This window comes from Lithobates pipiens, unplaced genomic scaffold, assembly GCF_037356315.1.
Source record: "Lithobates pipiens isolate NorthernLeopardFrog02 unplaced genomic scaffold, aLitPip1_a1.2 Scaffold_3, whole genome shotgun sequence".
In the NCBI taxonomy this organism is placed as follows: Eukaryota; Metazoa; Chordata; class Amphibia; order Anura; family Ranidae; genus Lithobates; species Lithobates pipiens.
Genome location: NW_027507790.1, coordinates 270,586,374 through 270,609,151, shown reverse-complemented (window position 1 = coordinate 270,609,151; position 22,778 = coordinate 270,586,374). Strand labels below are relative to the sequence as shown.

Genomic DNA, 22,778 nt, shown 5'->3' with positions numbered 1-22,778 from the left:
TGAAAGCTCACTCCAGGGCGGTGTAATACCGTGTACATGGCATTAGGAGGGGCATCACAACCATTGCCAGCATTATGATGGATACGCAACTCTTGGGCTGTATGTAACATCGCGGGCGCTATGCGTCAGCGAGGTCCAGAGGGGGTGGCCGGGATATTTGGAGCAGTTTCACTTTTCAGGTGATCGCAATGTGGCGATTGGCCAGCTTGGCTACGCTGACCAATTAGAGCGGGGGGGGGGGGGGAGGGCAGGCAACCTCAGCCCCCCCAGCTGTGGTGAAACTACAAGTCCCAGGAGAACATTGCAAGGCCCTGACAATCAAAAAGGCATGACTCCTAAAGTCAGAGGCATGATGGAATTTGTAGTGCCGAGGTTGCCTACCCCTGAATTAGAGTCTCCTCTTTCCATGGGGGCCCCAAGTCCCAAGAGAAAGTTGGCTCACATTTCCTTATCAGCGTGGTCTTGCTTTATTTTTTTATGAAAAGGTGAACTTATCCTTTAAATCACATGGTTTATTCTCTTAATTAAATCAAAAAGGAAAAAAATAAAAAATAAATAAATAAAACACACACACACACACACACACACACACACCACTTTCAGCTCCTCCGACACTGACCTTTTTCTATGTCCTTGTAGAGCTGATCTATCAGGGTATCCAGACGTTCCCTCTCCCGGGCCGGTAGCTCCAGGGCATCGCATGCATGAACCCACTGACTCAGGGAGCTGCAAGGAGAGAAGAGGACGGGCATTCACCGACTGGAAAGGCAAATGGGAGCAGAAAATTGCTTGGTAATGTCAGAGGACTCGGGGCACTTTGATGGCAACTCCAATGGCCACCTTCTTTTAACCACTTCAATGCCGAGCACTTATACACCTTCCTGCCCAGACCAACAATTTCAGCACGATCACATTTTGAATGACAATTGCAGTCATGCCACGTTGTACCCAAACAACATTTTTATACAGTTTCTTCCCCACAAATAGAGCTTTCTTTTAGTGGTATTTGAGCACTGCTGCACTTTTTATTTTTTGCGCTATAAACAAAAGTAGTGACTTTTTTTTTTTTTTTTTTTTCAAAAAACACCCACCACACACAATATCTTTTAATTTTTGCTATAATAGATATAAATGTGGGCAAAAAAAAATAAAAAAAAAAATAATAATAATAATAATAATAAATGTGGGATATCTATTACAGCAAAAAGTTAAAGATATTGTGTTTGGTGTTTTTATTTGTATAAAACAAATTTTTTCCTCACTTTAGGCCGATATGTGGCCAAAAGGTGAAGCGATGTAGAGCAATGTCATGTTCGCTCAGCCGTGCCATTCTGCGGCAGCTGGTCGGCAATCGGTTAATTCATGGAACAGTTTTTTCCCCTCCAAAAAACAAAATGTATTTGAAAAATTGTTGCGCAAATACCGTGTGACATAAAAAGTTGCAACGACCGCCATTTTATTCCCTAGGGCAGTGATGGCGAACCTTGGCACCCCAGATGTTTTGGAACTACATTTCCCATGATGCTCATGCATTCTGCAGTGTGGATGAGCATCATGGGAAATGTAGTTCCAAAACACCTGGGGTGCCAAGGTTCACCATCACTGTCCTAGGGTGTCTGCTAAAAACATATATAATGTTTGGGGGTTCTGAGTAATTATGATTTTTTTTTGCATGTAGGAGAGAAGTGCCAGAAAAGGCCCAGTATGGAAGTGGTTAAAATTGCGCAATCACTCATGGAATGGCACCAAACTACGGTACATAAAAATCTCCATAGGCAACGCTGTAACTTTTTTTTTTTTTTTTTTTACAGGTTACCAGTTTACAGTTACAAATGGAGATCTTAGGGCTAGAATTATTGCTCTCACTCCAATGTTCGTAGCGATACCTCACATGTGTGGTGCGAACACCGCTTACATATGTGGGCGTGACTTACGTATGTGTTCACCACTGCGTGCAAACACAGGGGGGATAGGGGCACTTTCAAAATAAATACATAAACTTTTTTTGTTTTCGTTTTTTAATTTATATAAATAAAAAAAAAAAAAAAGAAGAAAAAAAGTTTATATTATTTTTTTCTTTTTTTACACTGCCACTTTGAGAGATCATCGTTTACATTGAGGCAGAACTGGAAGGGACCTCATGACATCGCTCCGGTCCTCATAGACCAGGGGGTCTCCAAACTGCGGCCCGAGGGCCAGATGTGACCCTTTGCTAGCCTTTATCCCCAAAAAAAAAAAAAAAAAATGGAATTACGTACCGGTAATGTCCTTTTCCAGGAGTCTTTCAGGACAGCCACCTTAGAGAGACACCGGCTCCTCCCCTCTGAGGAAACACCGCCTTCAATTTCATAATTTAAGCCTCCTCCTCCCTTCGTTCCTCAGTTCTTCCAGAGTACCTCCGGCCAAACTGGGTAGACACAAGAACACGTCAAACAAATAAACTTTTTAAGTCTTACCTGACGATCTCATGTAATGAGTTCCCGATGATCTGCAACAATTTGGGTGGGAACCGGTGCTGTCCTGAAAGACTCCTGGAAAAGGACATTACCGGTACGTAATTCCATTTTTCCCCAATCGTCTTTCAGGACAGCCACCTTAGAGAGGATAAGCGAGTATATTACCTTAGGGTGGGACTACTGCCTGTAGCACCTTACGACCAAAGGCTTGGTCTTTGGCTGACAGAAGATCCAGTCTATAGTGTCTCACAAACGTAGAAAAACTGGACCACGTTGCAGCTCTACAGATCTGTTCCGGAGATGCACCAGCCCACTCTGCCTGAGAAGTTGCCACGGCCCTGGTCGAGTGTGCTCTAATCCCAGCTGGAGGATCTAATCCCCCTGCCACGTATGCCTGCCCAATGGCTAACCTTAACCATCTAGCTATGGTACGTCTAGAGGCTTTGGAACCCTTCCTGGCACCTGAAAATAAAACAAAAAGTGAATCTGTCTTTCTGAACTGACTTGTGCAGTCTAAATAATAAAGAACACATCTTCTAACATCTAGTCTGTGAAACATGTGTTCCTGTTCTCTAACTGGATTTGAACAAAATGTAGGTAGCACAATCTCCTGCATCCTGTGGAAACTAGAGGCTACCTTAGGCAAAAAGGCCGGATCTATCTTCAAAACCAGACGATCCGGAAAAACCTGAAAAAAGGGAGCCCTGACAGAAAGGGCTTCGAGTTCACTTACTCTTCTTGCTGTAGTGATCGCCACCAAAAACACCGTTTTGAGAGTGATCAGCTTTAATGAGCAAGATTCTAACGGCTCAAAAGGTTCCCCTGTGAGAACCTGTAAAACTAAAGAAAGATCCCAAACCGGGAAGGGGGAGCTTGAAGCTGGTCTTTGCCTACCTAGGGCCCTGAAGAACCTTACGACCCAAGGATCTGACGCTAGATGTTTCTCTAAAAACACGCTCAAAGCGGAAACCTGAGCTTTTAGTGTTCCAAGCGCTAACCCCTTATCCGCCCCTGCCTGTAGGAACTCTAGAACGGCTACAGGGCTATGCACGTTGAAGGAACCCTCTGAACACCAGCTGTTAAACCGTTTCCATACCTTTAAGTAAATGGACTGGGTTTCCTTTTTCCTACAGTTTAGAAGAGTGGCTACCAACCGGTCTGAGAAGCCCTTGGCTTTCAGCAATTCTTCCTCAGAAGCCACGCTGCCAGGTTCCATCGTCCTACCTGAGGGCAGAACACCGGACCTTGAGACAGGAGATCCTCCTGCACTGGGAGAATCCAGGGGGGTTCTACAGACAGGCCCTTCAAGATCGAGAACCACGGCCTCCTGGGCCAGTGAGGTGCAATTAGAATGAGGGTAGTATTCTCCACTTGAAATTTCCTTAATACTGCTGGAATGAGCACTGGAGGGGGGAAAGCATAGCACCTGGAGAAACCCCAACTCTGTGCTAGTGCGTCCACCGCCAATGCCCCGTCCCCCCTGTTTATGGAGAAGAACGTTGCTACCTTCGCGTTTTCCCTTGCGGCAAAGAGATCTATTGCAGGAATCCCCCATCTCCGGGTGATCATTTCGAATATTTCCTGCTTGAGAACCCAATTGCCTTCTCTCAGAGTTCTCCTGCTGAGAAAATCTGCCACCTGATTTTGTTCTCCCTTCAAGTGGATTGCTGAAAGGGACAGGATATTTGCTTCGGCCCATCTGAGGATGGCTTCCGCTAGGGCCCATAAGGACTTGCTCCTGGTGCCCCCCTGTCTGTTGATGTAAGCTACCACCGAGGAGTTGTCCGACCTTACCCTTACGTGATTCCCCCGGAGCTCCTTCTGAAAGGTTCTGAGAGCTAGATCTACTGCCCTCAGCTCCCTCCAATTCGAGGATCTCCTCGAGTCCCTCTTTTCCCAAATACCCTGTATTAATTGGGAGTCTAGGTGTGCCCCCCAACCTGAGCTGCTTGCATCGGTCGTGACCACCCTGGAGGTTGGCATGACCCACTCTAGACCTTGGGACAAATTTGCTCCCTTCCTCCACCACCAGAGGGACCTCTTTACCTGATCTGGAATCGAAACCAGAGAATCCAAAGATTCCTGGCTGTGATCCCAAACCTTCAGCACAAATAATTGTAGAGGGCGGTAATGTAACCCTGCCCACTGAACCGCTGGAAGAGCGGATGTCAGCAACCCTAGCGCTGACATGATCTTCCTTATGGAGATCTGGTGGTTGCCCTGAAGAAACAACAGAGCCCTGTCTATCTTTTGAATTTTTTCCAAAGGAAGAAAGACCCTTTGTACTGTTGAGTCCAACTCGTACCCTAGGAAAGTGACCCTCTGGGAAGGGATTAAGTTGGATTTCTCCAGGTTCAGGAGCCAACCCAGGCTTACTAACAGGTTTCTTGTGACCTGTAAATCCTGAATTAATTGTGCTGGGGAAGGGGCAAACAGAAGGAGATCGTCGAGATATGCGATCACCGAGATTCCCCTGAGACGCAGAAATGCCAGAACTTCTGCCATCACTTTGGTGAAGATTCGGGGGGAAGAGGATAGTCCGAAAGGAAGCGCTCTGAACTGAAGGTGTAGTACTTCCATTGGAGTTCTCACTGCCAGTCTGAGAAAACGCTGGTGGGACTCTGCGATTGGAATATGCAGGTATGCATCTTTCAGATCTATTGATGCCATGAAGCAGTTCGGAGGTAGGAGTGCTTTTACTGAGTAAACCGAATCCATCCGAAACCTTCTGTAGGTAACTGAGACATTCAGGGGCTTCAGGTTCAGGATGAGCCTGAACTTTCCCGAAGGCTTGCGAATCACGAAGACATGAGAGTAGAAGCCTCTGCTTGTCTCTCCTACTGGAACCCGTACTACCACCTCCTGTTCTTCCAACTCCTGAAGAGAGGAAAGAAGGGCAGATGATTTTTCTGCGCATTTTGGCAGCTCGGTGACAAGGAACCTCAGAGGAGGGAGTTCCGAAAACTCCAAATGGTAACCTCCTCTGACGATCCCCAAGACAAACTGATTGGAGGAAATCATTTCCCCACTGTGGGAGGAAGGCCCCCAATCTTCCTCCCACCGTGACCCTGTCACTGAGATTTTTCGGGCTGTTCAGGAGGGCGAAAAATTGCTCCCCCGGGGCCCTTGCTTTTGAGTCCCCAACTTTTCTTCTGCTGAACCGTACGGGGTGGTACAACCCTTTTCTGGGGACGAGTCTTTTTGGCTTGTTCCCCAAATTTCCTTTTAACAGGAAAGGCCTTTCTTTTGTCTGCTGTGCGATCTAGCACTGTTTCAAGACCTGGTCCAAACAGTAGATCTCCTGTAAAGGGGATTCCACAAAGTTTAAGTTTGGATGCATTGTCTCCAGGCCAGGTCTTCAACCATAAGGCTCTCCTGGCAGAGTTGGTCAGGGCCAAGGACCTTGCCGACATCCTCACGGATTCCGCCGAAGCGTCCGCTATGTAGGCTATCCCTTTAAGAAGCATGGGAAAGGAGGATAGAATAGTCTCCTTTGCTGTCCCTGCTTCAATGTGTGCGCTAATCTGGGTGAGCCAATACTCCATGTTGCGGGCCACCACCGTGGTTGCCATGGCTGGCTTAAGATTTCCCTGTGACGAATCCCAGGCCTTCTTAAGAAGGTAATCCATCCTTCGATCCATAGAGTTAGACAGTACCCCCATATCCTCAAAGGATAGATCAGTGTGTCTGGACACCTGGGAAAAAGCAGCGTCTAGTTTGGGAGATTTATTCCAGACGAGAGTCTCTTCCTCCGAAAAAGGAAACCTACGTCTTAATGCCCCAGAAAAGAAAGGTTTCCTTTCGGGATCCCGCCATTCCTTCTTGATGGTATCGATCAAGACGTTATGCACTGGGAACACCCGCTTCTTTTGTTCCCCCATGCCCTTGTACATCCGATCATGGAGTGACAATGTCTTAGTTTCTTCTTGAATGCCTAAAGTGGTATGAATCGCTCCCAAGAGCTCATCCACATCCTCCAGGGAAAGCTTATACCGCGAGATTCTGCTGGATTCCCCATCCAACACCTCTGCGTCAGACTCCCCCTGGGAGTCTGAAACGACACTGTCAATTTCCTCCTCAGCTTCCTCCCTGGGACCCTCTGAATTCTCTCCCCTTGCAGGAGGAACATCCACAGGGCTGGATGGTACACTCTGCTGCGCTGGTGTAGGAGTGCTCGGAGGCTGGGGCCACTGAAAACTGGAAAAAAAGTTTTGGAAGGACTGAAAGGTACCAGAGAGTTCCTTCATAGAAGCTACCAGATCTGCACCCTGCTCTACTGCCTGTTCCTTAAGTAAATCCTCAATACATTGTTTGCAAATAGCTTTAGACCAAGAGTCTCCCATAGACGTTCTACATGAAGGGCACTTCTTCTTAGAACCATGGGGGGACTTGCTCGTGGCTTTCTGAAAGACACAAAACACAGGAAGGGGCAGCATGAGCCTAAAAAACAGCAACACCAGCGCTACATAGAGGACCACCGGGAGTGCCCCCCCTAGGATCAACCATCACCAGGATCCCAGACACACTACCCTTCCCCCCGACCACCAAGGAGGAACACCAGTGGAGCTACTGGATACAAGTAAGGGAACACCTCCCCAGGTTTCCTCTTACCTTCGAGTGGCTGGTGCTATTATCTCCAGGAGTTTTTGAAGCCTCTGCCTCGGACATTCTCCCGTTGAGGAAGCGTGGTACGAACGCGCCTCTAACAGCTACCTGTGCAACTGTGAAAAGAGAGGCTGCACCAGTCGAACGCTAGGTTCCCCTTCACGTGCCGCGTCCGGAACCGGAAGACGCGGATCGAACGAAGGGGTCCGCCCCCACCGGAACTGACGTCGCCCGCCTACCGGTCCGGCTTCCAGCTCCCAGCCGGCTGCGTACACAGGGGGGCCCTGGACGCCTTCGTTCAGTACCCCACTGGGCGAAACGCAGGGATGAACCTCTCCAAAGACTTCCTGCTTTCCCCAAGCGAAGATTGGAGTGCGTGTAAAGGTCAGTCGAGTATTCAGCTTCCCCAGCCGACTGGACTGTTTGTTCCGTTGAAACCCCCGCGGGTGAACGAACGGACGACCCCATAAACTTCCCGCTTTCCCCAAGCGGAGTTTAGGGTATATGGACAGTACGAACACTTCAGCTCCCCGCTGATAGGACTGTCCTGGACCGACCGATGAACGGTCGGATAGCCGAACGGGGCCAGGGCTCCGCTCGGATGGCTTCAGTTTCACCAACCGAATTTAGCCTTAAGGTTCCTTGGCGGTGTCTCCCCGCCGGAGGAAACACCATAACTGAGGAACGAAGGGAGGAGGAGGCTTAAATTATGAAATTGAAGGCGGTGTTTCCTCAGAGGGGAGGAGCCGGTGTCTCTCTAAGGTGGCTGTCCTGAAAGACGATTGGGGAAAAAACACGATTCACAATTTGATTTTTATTTATTTTTTGATGAACACCGCGCTGGTCCCGAGAAGCTGCAGGCCTAGTCCGTGGCGTCCGGCCTTGCAGACTAGGCTGAAGCCCGCAGATTCTCAGTACCAGAGCGGTCCTGGTGAAAAATAAATAAAATCTAAAAAAAAAAAAAAAAAAAATCGATTTGCTGAAATTTTGAATCTATTTGACCTCTCAACTCAATTCAAGATTTAAATCATTTTTTTCCCCGGCCCTAACCAATACCAATGATGGGATACTATTTCTCCTACTAATAGGAGCACTACTCCTCGTATTGACCACCAATCCCGAGGCCATATTTATTCTCAGCGATGTCGGGAGCCCGGGACATTTTCTGCCCCCTGCTGGCCACAATCTGGCCCTCCTAAAGTCTGAAGGACAATAAACTGGCTCTTTGTTTAAAAAATTTGAAGACCCCGTCCTAAACCAGAGATTACCGGAGGTCATCTTTCCTCGGCTAACCTCTGTGGTCAGCTGCTGCAACCGCTGGATCAGTTGGTGGGGGTTCAGGGAAGAGTGGCGTGCTGAAGTCATCGCGTTGTTGATCTGAGTGGACGGTGATATCTTTAATTCTACATCTGTAAGTGCAAATTTTTTTAGCTTAAAAAAAAAAAAAAAAAAAAAATGTGTATGAAAGGATTTGCACCATGGTGAGCTCCTTTCTATGTGGGGTAATACCTGGTCTATATCCATGACCTCCGATCGATCGAGTCCAGGGGCGTACTAAGTGGGGGGGCGGGGGGCGTGCCACCCCGGGTGCCACACACTGGGGGGGAGTGTCAGGCCAGCGCCCCCCCCCCTCTCCGCAACTGAAGTGTCAGACAGCGCCGCGAGGAGCCCGAGGCACTGGGCAGCATTGCGGGGGGGGGGGGGGGGGGGGGGGGGGGGGGGAGCAGCACCCGAGTGGAGTGACATCTGCCAGCTCAGTGATCCGGGACCCGGCTCCCCTTCTCTCTGTGGTCGCGCCGCGCTGCCGTTCTGATCAGTCTCGGGCAGCGGCTGTCACTCACAGCCGAGCAGAGTGAAGCAGAGTGAAGCCGCCTCCCCCTCCTCCATGCACAGCACTGTGTAGACAAGGAGGGGGAGGCGGCTTCACTCTGCTCGGCTGTGAGTGACAGCCGCTGCCCGAGACTGATCTGAACGGCGCGATGTGAGTCACGTGACTACAGAGAGAAGGGGATTATTGCACCGGGTCCCGGATCACTGAGCCGACAGGTGACACTCCACTCGGGTGCTGCTCGCACCTCGCCCCTGCAATGCCGCTGCCTTGGGCTCCAGGTACACTAGGGGTTCTTTACGGTGGTGGGTCCTGCACTGTAGGGGGGGGTCCTGCACTGTAGAAGGGGGTCTGTACTGTAGGGGAAGATTCTGCACTGTAGGGGGGGTCTGCGCTGTAGGGGGGTCTGCACTGTAGGAGGGGGGTCTGTACTGTAGGGGGGTCTACACTGTAGATGGGGGTTTGTATGGTAGGGAGGGGGGTCTGCACTGTAGGGGGATCTGTGTAACATGCAGAGGGTCCAGAGCTGTGAGGGGCTGTGTAATGTAAAGGGGTGCAGATGTGCAGGGTGCTGTGTAATGTAAAGGGGTCCAGAGGTACAAGGGCTGTGTAATGTAAAGGGGTCCAGAGGTGCAGGCTGCTGTGTAATGTAAAGGGGTCCTTAGGCGCAAGGTCCTGTGTAATGTAAAGGGGTCCAGAGGAGCAGGGCACTGTGTAATGTAAAGGGGTCAGGAGGTTCAGGGTGCTATGTTATGTAAAGGGGTCCAGTGGTACAAGAGCTGTGTAATGTAAAGGGGTCCAGAGGTGCAGGGGGCTGTGTAATGTAAAGAGGTCCTTAGGCGCAATGTCCTGTGTAATGTAAAGGGGTCCAGCGGTGCAGTTGTGGAGAGGGGGGGTACACAGTAGTGACAAAAAGATATTGAAGGATACAGAGGTATGCAGGGGACACGGTGGGTGTTTTTTACATTTTATGGTGGGGGGGGGGGGGGGGGGTGCCAGATATAGGATCCGCCCCGGGTGCCAAATGCTCTAGGTACGCCCCTGATCGAGTCTCCACGGTCGCTTGCTGCATATCTTTTATCTCACCTATCAAGCACTCCTGAGCCACTATTCCATACTCCCTGGATAAAGGCCCTGGCTGGGTATTAGCCGCAGGCTCAGGAGAGCTTGCCTTCTGGTAAGCACGCACTTTATGTGGCGGAGGGGCACGCACCTTGTGCTGGCGGAGGGGCACGCACCTTGTGCTGGTGTTGGAAGCCACTTTGAGATTTTATACATTTTTGTGTCTTATGGACGAATTTTATTTTATACACTCTCACATTCTGAAGAAGGATGGCCGCCTTACTTTTTAACCCTTAATACCCCTTTCTTTTCCCAATTACCCAACCTATGGATACATCCCCACCCAATTATAACCAGAGTCTATACCCCTTAATGCCGTGTACACACGACTGGACTTTGACAGCAAAGGTCCGACAGAATGAATTGCACCTTTGCCGTCTAAAAATTGGACGGACTTTAGATTTAGAACATGTTTTAAATCTTTCTGACGGACTCGAGTCCGGTGGAAAAATCCGTTCATGTGTATGCTAGTCTGACGGACGAAAACCGACGCTAGGGCAGCTATCGGCTATGAACTTCCTTATTCTAGTCCGGTCGTACGTCATCACGGTCTAATCCGTTGGACTTTGGTGTGATTGTGTGTGGCCAAGTCTGTTCGGAAAGTCTGTTGGAACTCCACGGAAAAGTCCATTGGGAAGACCGTTGGACCTAGTCTGCCGGAAAGTCCGGTCTTGTGTACACGGTATTAGGATTACTCCATCTGGAGCGCCAGATAAACACCGACTACACCGATACCCGATTATCTAGGCTCAGCTAGGACCCCGTCACACCACACAGCGGATATATACAGGAGGGAGATTTACTAAAAAAAACTGGAGAGTGCAAAATCTGGTGCAGCTCTGCAGAGAAACCAATCAGCTTCTAGAATTTTTTGCCAAAGCTTAAATTGAACAAGCTGACGTCAGAAGCCGACTGGCTACCATGCAGAGCTGTACCGGCTTCTGCACTCTCCAGTTTTAGTAAATCAGCCCCCATTGTGCGGCGCCTGAGAAGCTCAGCAGCCCCGGATATTTTACACCTCAACACACAGGAGCCGGGGCAAGTGTCCCGTGTGCAAATCACCGGATGGTTCTGTGTCATTGTAGCGCGTGTACCTCCACCCCACCGGTGCTGTGCATCTAATTCTGTCTGTACAATTTGCCCATTCTCAAAACTGCCTCTGCTGGGGCAGAATGCTGAGGCTGTTTTATCTGAAAACTTGCAGATCTAAAACCCCAAAAAATAAAATAAAAAACACACATGAATATATTAACCACGTGACGATCGGGGCACAACGATGTACGTCGGCACAATGGCACGGCTGGGCAAATGAGCGTACAGATACGTCCCCTTTAAATCGCGACATTGTGGTACTCCGTGACCGTGCCCATAGCCCATTCCCCCCCCCACAGTTAGAATCACTCCCTAGGACACGCTTAACCCCTTGATCGCCCCCTCGTGTTTAACCCCCTTCCCTGCCAGTGTCATTTACACAGTAATCAGTGCATTTTTACAGCACCGATCGCTGAATAAATGACAATGGTCCCAAAATAGTGTCAAAAGTGTCCACCATAATGTCGCAGTCACGACTTTTTTTTTTTTTTATATAATGCTATAAATCTATCCCCTATTTTGTAGACGTTATAACTTTTGCGCAAACCAATCAATATACGCTTATTGCGATTTTTCTTTTTACCAAAAATATGTAGAAGAATACGTATCGGCCTGAATCGAGAAAGAAATTAATTTTTATATATTTTTGGGGGATATTTATTATAGCAAAAAAAGAAAAAAAAATTGCTTTTTTTTTTTCTTAAAAATTGTCCCTTTTTTTGTTTATAGCGCAAAAAATAAAAACCGCAGCGGTGATCAAATACCACCAAAAGAAAGCTCTATTTGTGGGTAAAAAAGGATGTCAATTTTGTTTGGGTGCAACGTCGCAGGACCGCGCAATTGTCAGTTAAAGCGACGCAGTGCTGAATCGCAAAAAGTGCTCTGGTCAGGAAGGGGGGTTAAATCCTTGCGGGGCTGAAGTGGTTAACATTGTGGTGCCCAGAGTTCAGCTTCCCATGACCAGTCCCACCCATAGCCATTTCAATGCCCCCTTATTTCATATCTCATGGGGACTCCACTGGTGAGCTCTTCACAGTTCCTGGTCTGTTCATTCATTTTATATTATGCTGAATGCAGCAAAAGGATTGGGAAAACCTCCAGGAGGCCAGAAACCGATCCAGGGACCCAGATAGTGGATCTCACCACTGGAGACCCCATGAGACCCGAAAAGTCCCGGGGGTTACCCTGAACTCTCGATTCTGCCAATATCTAAAAAAAAAAAAAAAAAGGATCTCCAAACTACGGCCCTCCAGCTGTTGTGGAACTACACATCCCACGAGGCAGTGTAAAACTCTGACATTCACAGACATGACCGGGCATGATGGGAATTGTAGTTCCTGAACAACTGGAGGGCCGTAGTTTGGAGACCCCATTCTAAAACATGACATCTGGTGGACTGCGCATACCTTCTGAACAATCCAGAGAAGCAAATAATTATTCCTCAGCTTTCTGCAAAAATAAGAAGATCTAGCCCCGCCGACGCACCTCACCCAGCCCTGAGTAGTTAGTGGGTAAAAGCAGCCTCCGCTCAATCCATCCAGGCCACATCCCCAACATGTTTCGTCCGTCCCCAACATGTTTCGTCCCCCTCCCGGGGCTTAATCACGGAGATCGCCTATTCCTTTGCAGTGTAGGAAATGCTGGCTCACCTTGTGCCGATCCCCTGCCCGTTTGTTCCTACAAGAGCAAATAACGATCGGAAGCCTTCTGGTGCGAACCACTGAAGGAAAAAATAAAAATAAAATTAAAAAAAAATAAAAAAAAAAGCACAGAAGAGAGAAGCAAATTTAAAAAAAAAAAAACATTTAACTGGCTGCAGACAAGTATTGGGGCCTGTGCCCCCAGAATTCTGTTTGCTTTTAAAAAGGATTTTGCATTCACATACACAGCAAGTCTACAGGGAAGCAACGCACGATTGAAGGTGGTCAGAAGGATCTGCTGCAACTGTCAAAATTTTGGGCGACCTCCTAAGGATCTCAAACCTACGTCACTGACAAGTCCATGGACAGGGTCCTAAAGCGGTCCCACACAGACAGGCCCACCGCTATGGTATACATCAGCCCCACAACTTTGTGGCAGCAAAAAACGAGGCAAAAGCAGAGCCGGGGGGGTAAACAGACACCGGACTACGGCAGGAGCAACTGGCGTGTACATGAAGGCACATAAGAGGGCCGATTTACTAAAAAACTGGAGAATGTAAAATTGGGTGCAGCTGGGAATGGTAGCCAATCAGCTTCTAACTTCAGCTTGTTCAGTTAAAGAATAAACAAAAAGGAAAAAGTTTTTTTTTTTCGTTTTGGATGGAGCGGAGAGGGATTAAAACCTGTCAGGGGGGATTCACTCTCTATTTGTCCTGTTTACTACAGTTGCACCGATAAGAGTATCGGTATCAGTGCCGATACCATGCATTTCCACAAGTATCGGTATTTGGGCAGCCTCACCGATGATCGGTGCGGCGGTGGGGGGAGTTACAAGCACCGATCCCCCTGTATAGTCTTTCAATAGAGCAGCTGACAGCCACTTCTCCTCCTCTCCCTCCTGTGGCTGTCAGCTGCTTTATTGAAAGACTATACAGGGGGATCGGTGCTTGTAACTGCTGGGCTCTATGTCTGCCGGCCAACCCATGATCGTACCCCGCAGTGACAGAACGGGGCTGTATAAACTGTGCTGTGCAGACCTGGGGGCCCAACTACAAGAAACGTCTGACCACCTCTGTGATTGCCAACAAGGGTTTTGCTACCAAGTACCAAGTCATGTTTTGCAAAGGGGCCAAATTCTTATTTTACGCCTTAAAATGCAAATCAATTTATTATTATTTTTTTAATGCGTTTTTTTCTGGATATTTTTGTTGTTATTCTGTCTCTCACGGTTATAATAAAAAGGACCAATAAAATTATAGACTGATCATTTCCTTGTCAGTGGGCAAATGTGCAAAATCAGCAGGAGATCAAGTACTTTCTCCTCCCCCCCCCCCCGACTGTAACCTACTTTCCATGCGTTTTTAATGCAAAAAAAAAAAACGCACTGGACTGCATGTGGTGTGAACTGACCCCCTTAAGGAGTCAATTATTTTGGTAACCCCCGAGACACACACACACACACACACACACACACACACACACACACACACACACACATCGGTGTCTATACTGCTGTATGAGAACACTCAGCCTCTCCTCCTACCCGGCTCACTCGCTCCTCATGCAGGGCTTCTGTGAAGAGACGTCGCAGCTGATCCAACTGACCCTGGGGGAGCAAAAAGGAGACGCCATCAGTTACAGGACGAACTATCACTGCAAATACTGTATGTCCTCATCCCCTTCCTCTTACTACACACAATGGATAACCAAGGTTTTCTTTATATATATATATATATATATATATATATTTCAGTTGACACCATGAAAAGGAGGAATGCAGAGATCAATACTCTTTCATATTAGTGTTTTTACTATAATATATATATATATATATATATATATATATATATATATATATATATATATATATATATATATATATATATATATATATATATATATATATATATATATATATATATATACACATACACATATATATATATATATATATATATATATATATATATATATATATATATATATATATATATATATATATATATATATATATATATATATTTTTTTTTTTTTTTTTTTTGATAATATCAAAAAAATATATACTTTTTTATTAATAAATTATATATAAATTCTTAAATAAAAAAATTCTTGATAATATTATTAATAAATAAAAAAAAAAAATATATATATATATATATATATATATATATATATATATATATATATATATATATATATATATATATATATTCACATTCACAATATTAAAAAGGGACGCAAAGCATCTACCAGAATTCCCACTTACCTTAAACTTGTCACCCAGGAGCTTGTGGACGATCTCCTCCTCTTCATTGGCTGTTTTGCTGCAAAACTGGGTGAAAAGTTGGAGCCACCAGTCCTTGTCCTTCGCCTGTACAGTGACCAGAAGAAGAGGAGGGCTGTCATTAGGAGTCATATCTTCCATAAATCAGTAATGACCGGTCAGTATTACCAAAGCACATTTTTGAGATAAAGTCTCTTTAGGATAGATTATAAAAAAAATACAAATACATTTATAATTATATATATATATATATTTTTTTTTTTTTTATTACTACGGCTTCAACTCTTCTGGGAAGGCCGTCCACAAGGTTTAGGAGTGTGTCTATGGGAATGGTTGACCATTCTTCCAGAAGAGCATTTGTGAGGTCAGACACTGATGTTGGATGAGAAGGCCTGGCTCACAGGCTCCACTCCAATTCATCCCAAAGGTGTTCTATCAGGTTGAGTTGCAGGCCAGTCAAGTTCCTCCACCTCAAACTTGCTCATCCACGTCTTTATGGACCTCGATTTGCACACTGGTCCAAATCATTTGGTGGAACTTGCCTGTCCTCAACCCAATAGAACACCTTTGGAAGGAATTAGAGATACACTGTATATACTATTAGAGGAGATATATACTATTAGAGGAGATATACACTGTATATACTATGTCATTTAAGAACATTCATTCGATTTTCTAATCGTTAGCGGGGTCAAATTGAAGTTCATTTACAACCACAGTGATGGGAAAATTATTTGGAAATAGAAAACTTCTTGGTGAAAGGAATTTTCAGACAACGTACGTGGTTTTCGTTCACAAATTACATTAGTTTTAAAAACAGAATGTCAAAAACAAGTGAAAATTTCTAACAACATTCTTTCATTCAGCGAATGTAGAAAGATTTTTGGTAAAACACAAAAAAATTAAAATAAAAAAAAAAACGCACTATATGCTTTTCTGCAGCTTCTCCACTGACGTATATTGAACCAAAAAAAGCACCGTCTTGCATTTTAAAAAAATAAATAAATAAATAAAAAAGTCCCCGACCCTTTCCAAATCCGCAGTAAATGAACTGTAGTGCGTTTCTGCAAAAAAGCACAAAAAATAAAATAAAAAATAAAACACATAGATGGTGAACCAGGTCTAAGACATTTAGTAACATAATGGGGTTTAAAAAAAAAAAAAAATAATTAAAGTAAAAAAAAAAAAGCCCTTTATAGTACAAAAAAAAAATAAAACAAATAATCATTACTGTAAGGGGGTTAATTTTTTTTCTGTAGAACTGTAAAAGTAATATTTACAGTAATGATTATTTGCCCTTTTTGTACTATAAAAAAGGGCTTATTTTTGTTTTTTTTTAACCCCGTTATGTTACTGGCCGATTCATCGATTATGAAAATAGTAATCAATTCATTTTATAATCGATGAATCGATTAGTTGTTTTAGCCCCACCTGTATCCACATGCCAAAAGCAGCAGGAGGGTACAAAACTGTGTTGTGAAGCAGAAGTATCACAGCCGAGGTGCGTGTATACACCCCCTGCTGAGGTCTCTGCTCCAAAAATAGTAGCTGTTGTGGAGGGGAGGGGGATGGATGCAGTAGAAGCATGTGGACCAAGAACAACTCCGCCACCTCCTGGTGGGAGGTCAATCGACTGCAGCTCAAGGAGCCTCTCAATGAAAAAACGGGGGCTGCCGTTCTCATCGCTGAAAATCGACATTCCACAATGAAAACTCCGCTCATCATAGAGAGGAGGCTGGGATTATGTCGGGAAAGATCTGTAGTATGTTAGAGTTCCAAACCAACAGCACATCCGTATTCCACACGGCTGGGCATACCTGTTTAACAGTGGCCACCATCCTGGCCATTAGCATGATGCTGGCCGTCTCCGGAGGGTAATGCATGTTCCTGGGGGGAGGAATGGAACACAAAAATAAATATATAATAATATATGTGAGAAGGCAGTACAGTTAATAGACTATTCAGAGAAGAAATCTAAAACACAGGAGAGTGGAAAAGGAGTTTTGTTGTTGACGGAGTCAAAATGTCCTATGGGCCCTGAATTGTACTTTATCACATCAGAGGACATTGTGGCCCTTGAAATGCACAGGAGAAGAGGCTGCATCTGCTGGTCTTACAGCTGGAAAGAAGCTTGCAGGAGCAGAGATCAGGGAAGAAAAAAAAAATGCCCCTGAAAAAATTACCATACCCCTAGACCACCTCCCCCATACCATACCCCTAGACCACCTTCCCCATACCATACCATACCCCTAGACCACCTTCCCCATATCCCTAGAACACCTCCCCATACCATACCCCTAGACCACCTTCCCCATACCATACTATACCATACCCCTAGACCACCTTCCCCATATCCCTAGAACACCTCCCCATACCATACCCCTAGACCACCTTCCCCATAGACCACCTTCCCCAATACCATACCCCTAGACCACCTTCCCCATAGACCACCTTCCCCATACCATACCCCTAGACCACCTTCCCCATACCATACCATACCCCTAGACCACCTTCCCCATACCATACCATACCATACCCCTAGACCACCTTCCCCATACCATACCCCTAGACCACCTTCCCCATATCCCTAGAACACCTCCCCATACCATACCCCTAGACCACCTTCCCCATAGACCACCTTCCCCAATACCATACCCCTAGACCACCTTCCCCATAGACCACCTTCCCCATACCATACCCCTAGACCACCTTCCCCATACCATACTCCTAGACCACCTTCCCCATACCATACTCCTAGACCACCTTCCCCATACCATACCATACCCCTAGACCACCTTCCCCATACCATACCCCTAGACCACCTTCCCCATATCCCTAGAACACCTCCCCATACCATACCATACCCCTAGACCACCTCCCCCATACCATACCCCTAGACCACCTTCCCCATACCATACCATACCCCTAGACCACCTTCCCCATATCCCTAGAACACCTCCCCATACCATACCCCTAGACCACCTTCCCCATACCATACCCCTAGACCACCTTCCCCATACCATACCCCTAGACCACCTTCCCCATACCATACCCCTAGACCACCTTCCCCATACCATACCATACCCCTAGACCACCTTCCCCATACCATACCATACCCCTAGACCACCTTCCCCATACCATACCATACCCCTAGACCACCTTCCCCATACCATACCATACCCCTAGACCACCTTCCCCATACCATACCATACCCCTAGACCACCTTCCCCATACCATACCATACCATACCCCTAGACCACCTTCCCCATACCATACCATACCCCTAGACCACCTTCCCCATACCATACCCCTAGACCACCTTCCCCCTAGACCACCTTCCCCATACCATACCCCTAGACCACCTTCCCCATAGACCACACCCCTAGACCACCTTTCCCATACCATACCATACCCCTAGACCACCTTCCCCATACCATACCATACCATACCGCTAGACCACCTTCCCCATACCATACCCCTAGACCACCTTCCCCATACCATACCCCTAGACCACCTTCCCCATACCATACCCCTAGACCACCTTCCCCATACCATACCCCTAGACCACCTTCCCCATACCATACCCCTAGACCACCTTCCCCATACCATACCCCTAGACCACCTTCCCCATACCATACCCCTAGACCACCTTCCCCATACCATACCATACCCCTAGACCACCTTCCCCATACCATACCATACCCCTAGACCACCTTCCCCATACCATACCCCTAGACCAGCCTTCACTACGTAATGGACCAGATCAAGACCAGATGACAGCCCAGGCCAGACCGTCAGCCCGCCATTCTGCTGCGCAGGATCCTCACTTAGCTGAAGTCATTGGCTGCTAGGAGGTTAAAGAGCATTTCCCAAAAACGTCACATTGTCCCTCTTATCTGCTGAGGGGACAGGAGGTCAGTTCTCTGTCTTTTAATCACTTACCTCCAGGCTTCCTCCAGCTTGTTGAGTGGGTGAGCCGGGTTGTCCCTGGCGGATCCCAGACACAGGACCTGGTGATACTGATCTCTGGCTGCCTTCAGACATTCCGCACTGCAGTATGAAACCTGATCAACACACAAAACAGGATCATTCCAATATCTCCATGTCCATCCACAGCAACCAAACACAAGGCAGAGCTTTGCTGGGCTCACCTACCTGAAAAACAAAGGACCAACTTACTTCTCCCTACCAATCAAAACAAACTAAAACCACAGTAAAGCTAGAAAAAAAAAAAAAAAAAAGTATAAAAAACAAGAGCTCAGAGTATCCGGAAATGGAAAAATATTAGATGTTCACTGCTTCAGACTCCGTGACCTACCCATACGTTGAAAGGTTGCGGTGCTTAGACTGGGATGATGCCTGCCGCTACCAGATATCATCCTGTTGTCTTTTCTTGGGGGGGGGGGGGGGGTCAACAATTTTTTTTTTTCTCTCTCTCTCATGTAAATGCGATCCTAGCAGCTAAACCACTGGATCGCTTTTACAGGTGGCGGAGAGGCCATTTCTGATGCCTTCCCAGGGCTCTCCCATCCCCACCAGGGTAACCCGGCACGGTTGACCATAGAGAGGATTGAGGACCACAAGGTCCCCAATCCTCTCTATGGTCTAAGATACCGGGAAGCGATGAGTATTTTGTCACTTCTGGTTTTGGTAAAAAACAGGCCATTACCGGCCTGTGAAAACATCGGGAATTAAACCGATCTTGGATTTGGGCTTTTAAAAAGGCCAGGGGAAGAGATCTAATAGACCCCGGACCTCTCAGTGAGATGTACCCGTCACTAGAGATGGCCCAAAACTGGTTTTATCTGCATTTTGCATATAGCGGGGAAACAAAAAATTAATAAAAATTTAAATTTAAAATAAAACTGCCAAAAATGCAAACTATTTTGCCGCCATTTTACTGTGCGTTATAGTGCGTTTTTCATAGGTCACGCGACTCAAAAAACATAACATGTGCATTATTGATGCGTTTTCAATGCATTTTAGCAGGGAGGTGCTTTTTTGGTGCAGAAGCGAGACTGGAGGTTTGTGACATGGTGCATTATCCTGCTGGAAGGAGCCATCAGAAGATGGGGACACTGTAGTCATAGAGGGATAGACATGGTCAGCAACAATACTCAGGTAGGCCGTGGTGTCTAAACAATGCACAATTGGTACTAAGTGGCCCAAAGTGTGCTAAGAAAAAATATCTCCCCCACACCATTACACCCCCACCAGCCTGACCCGGTGATACAAGGCAGGATGGATCCATCCTTTCATGTTGTTTACACCAAATTCCCGCCATCTGAATGTCGCTTCTAAATCCGAGACTCATCAGACCCGGCAACGTTTTTCCAATCTTCTATTGTCCAAATTTTGGTGATCCTGTGCAAATTGTAGCCTCAATTTCCTGTTCTTAGGAGTGGCTCCCGGGAGGTTGGATGTGTTGTGCATTCAGAGATGGTATTCTGCCTACCTTGGATGTAAGGAGTGGATATTTGCATTACTGTTGCCTTTCTATCATCTGGAACCAGTCTGCCCTGTTCTCCTCTGACCTCAACAAGGGCATTTTCCTCCACACAACTGCCGCTCACTGGAAATTCTCTTTTTCCTCCCCTCATTCTCTGTAAACCCGAGAGATGGTTGTGCGTGAAAATCCCAGTAGATCAGCAGTTTTTGAAATACTCAGACCAGCCCGTCTGCCACCAACAACCATGTTGCCTTCAAAGTCACTTAAAATCCCCTTTCTTCACCATTCTGATGCTCAGTTTGAACTTCAGCAAGTCGTCTCCACCACGTCTAGAAGCCTAAATGCATCAAGTTGCTGCCATGTGATTGGCTTATTAGCAATTTGTGTTACCAAGCACCAGGTGTACCGAATAAAGTGGCCGGTGTGTGAGAGTGTGCGTCTGTATGCATATCATACTTACTTGCTGTGTAATGGTTTTGCACAAAGCAGTCCTGATCCTCCTCATCTGGGGTCCCCGCTGCTGCTGCTCCTGGCTCCTCCCCCCCTGCTGAGTATTCCCATAGCAAGCCGTTTACTATGGGAGCACTTGTGCATACTCGCTCCCAAGCCTTGCTCTGTGTGTGTCACTTCATGTGCACAGCATATGGATATAATTCCTATCACTGTTCTACGAAGAACCATTTGGAGTGTTTGATATACTTTTATTGTCTTACTGATACACTTTTATTGTTTTATCTGAAAGAAATCGCAGGGCATACGATGCGTTTTTTATACTGCCGAGGACCGGATATAAAATCGACCTTTGAACATTACCTCTTTCAACCATATCTTTCATTGAGCACCTTTGCACTTTATTATTACACACAATATTTAGGTTCCTAGCGCAGCACTACCTTCACTTTATAAATTGGCCCACTTACAAAGAAATGAAGGGTCTATCATTTTTTTTTTAATTATTATTATTATTATTATTATTATAGGTGTATTTTATATGATAGAGACAGAATATCAATCAAAAATCCAGGAAAAATAAATAAAAAACAAATCACACAATACAAATGTTATAAATGGAGTTGCAGTTCAGTGAGTAAAATAAGTATTTGATCCCCAACCAACAATAATTCCGGCTCCCTCAGCCTGGCTACAGTAGGTGCTCATGTGGTACACAGATTTGTCCGATCAATGTAAGAAGGTCCTCCAAGGACAACTCGTTATGTGTATAAAAGACATCTGTCCAAGGAATCTTTCTTCCATTCAAACCTCACCATCATGGGCAAGACCAAAGAGCTGTCGAAGAACATCAAGGACAAGATTGTAGCCCTACACAAGGCTGGGATGGGCTACAAGACCATCAGCAAGAAACTTGGTGAGGAGGAGACAACTGTTGGAGCGATTATTCACAAAAGGAAGAAATACAAAGTAACCATCAATCGCCATCAGTCTGAGCTCCATGCAAGATTTCTCCTCATGCGGTGAGGATGATCATGAGAAAAGTGAGAGATCAGCCCAGAACTACACAGGAGGAGCTTGTGAATGATCTCAAGGCAGTTGGGTCCACAGTCACCAAACCAACCATTGGTAACACAATACACCTCCATGGATTGAAGTCCTGCACGCCCCCCTCCTCAAGAAGGAACATGTACAGGCCCTTCTGAAGTTTGCCAATGAACATCTAAATGATTCAGAGAACGATTGGGAGAAGAAGGTGCTGTGGTCAGATGAGACCAAAATGGAGCTCTTTGGCCTTAACTCAACTCATGCTTGGAGGAAGAAAAATGCTGACTATAACCCGAAGAACATCAATCCTACAGTCCAGCACGAAGGTGGAAACATGATGCTTTGGGGCTGTTTCTCTGCTTAAGGTACAGGCCGATTGCCACATTGAGGGGCCAATGGATGGGGCCCCGTTTTGTAAAATCTTGGATGAGAACCTTCTACCTTCAGCCAGAACACTGAAGATAGGTCATGGATGGGTCTTCCAGCATGACAATGACCCAAAACATACCACCAAGGCAACAAAAGGAGTGGCTTAAGAAGAAGCACATTTAGGTCATGGAGTGGCCTAGCCAGTCTCCAGACCTTAATCCTGTAGAAAATGTATGGAGGGAACTGAAACTTCGAGTTATCAAGCGACAGCCAAGAAACCTTAAGGATTTAGAGAAGATCTGTAAAGAGGAGTCGACCAAAATCCCTCCTGAGAGGTGTGCAAACCCGATCACCAACTACAAGAAACGTCTGACCTCTGTGATTGCCAACAAGGATTTCTCCACCAAGTACTAAGTCATGTTTTGCTTGGGGACCA

General features: G+C 46.3%; 1 protein-coding gene across 1 annotated transcript in view; it reads right to left on the bottom strand.

The window, feature by feature from the left end:
- SMYD5 (SMYD family member 5) overlaps positions 1 to 22,778 on the bottom strand; it is a 43,570-nt gene that overhangs the window by 11,066 nt on the left and 9,726 nt on the right. The window contains exons 4-9 of the mRNA XM_077463180.1: positions 18,970 to 19,091; positions 16,845 to 16,914; positions 15,010 to 15,114; positions 14,287 to 14,349; positions 12,753 to 12,823; positions 620 to 726 (exon numbers count right to left, since the gene is read on the bottom strand). Of these exons, the coding sequence (XP_077319306.1) occupies positions 620 to 726; positions 12,753 to 12,823; positions 14,287 to 14,349; positions 15,010 to 15,114; positions 16,845 to 16,914; positions 18,970 to 19,091 (538 nt within the window). The remainder of the gene's footprint in view (positions 1 to 619; positions 727 to 12,752; positions 12,824 to 14,286; positions 14,350 to 15,009; positions 15,115 to 16,844; positions 16,915 to 18,969; positions 19,092 to 22,778) is intronic.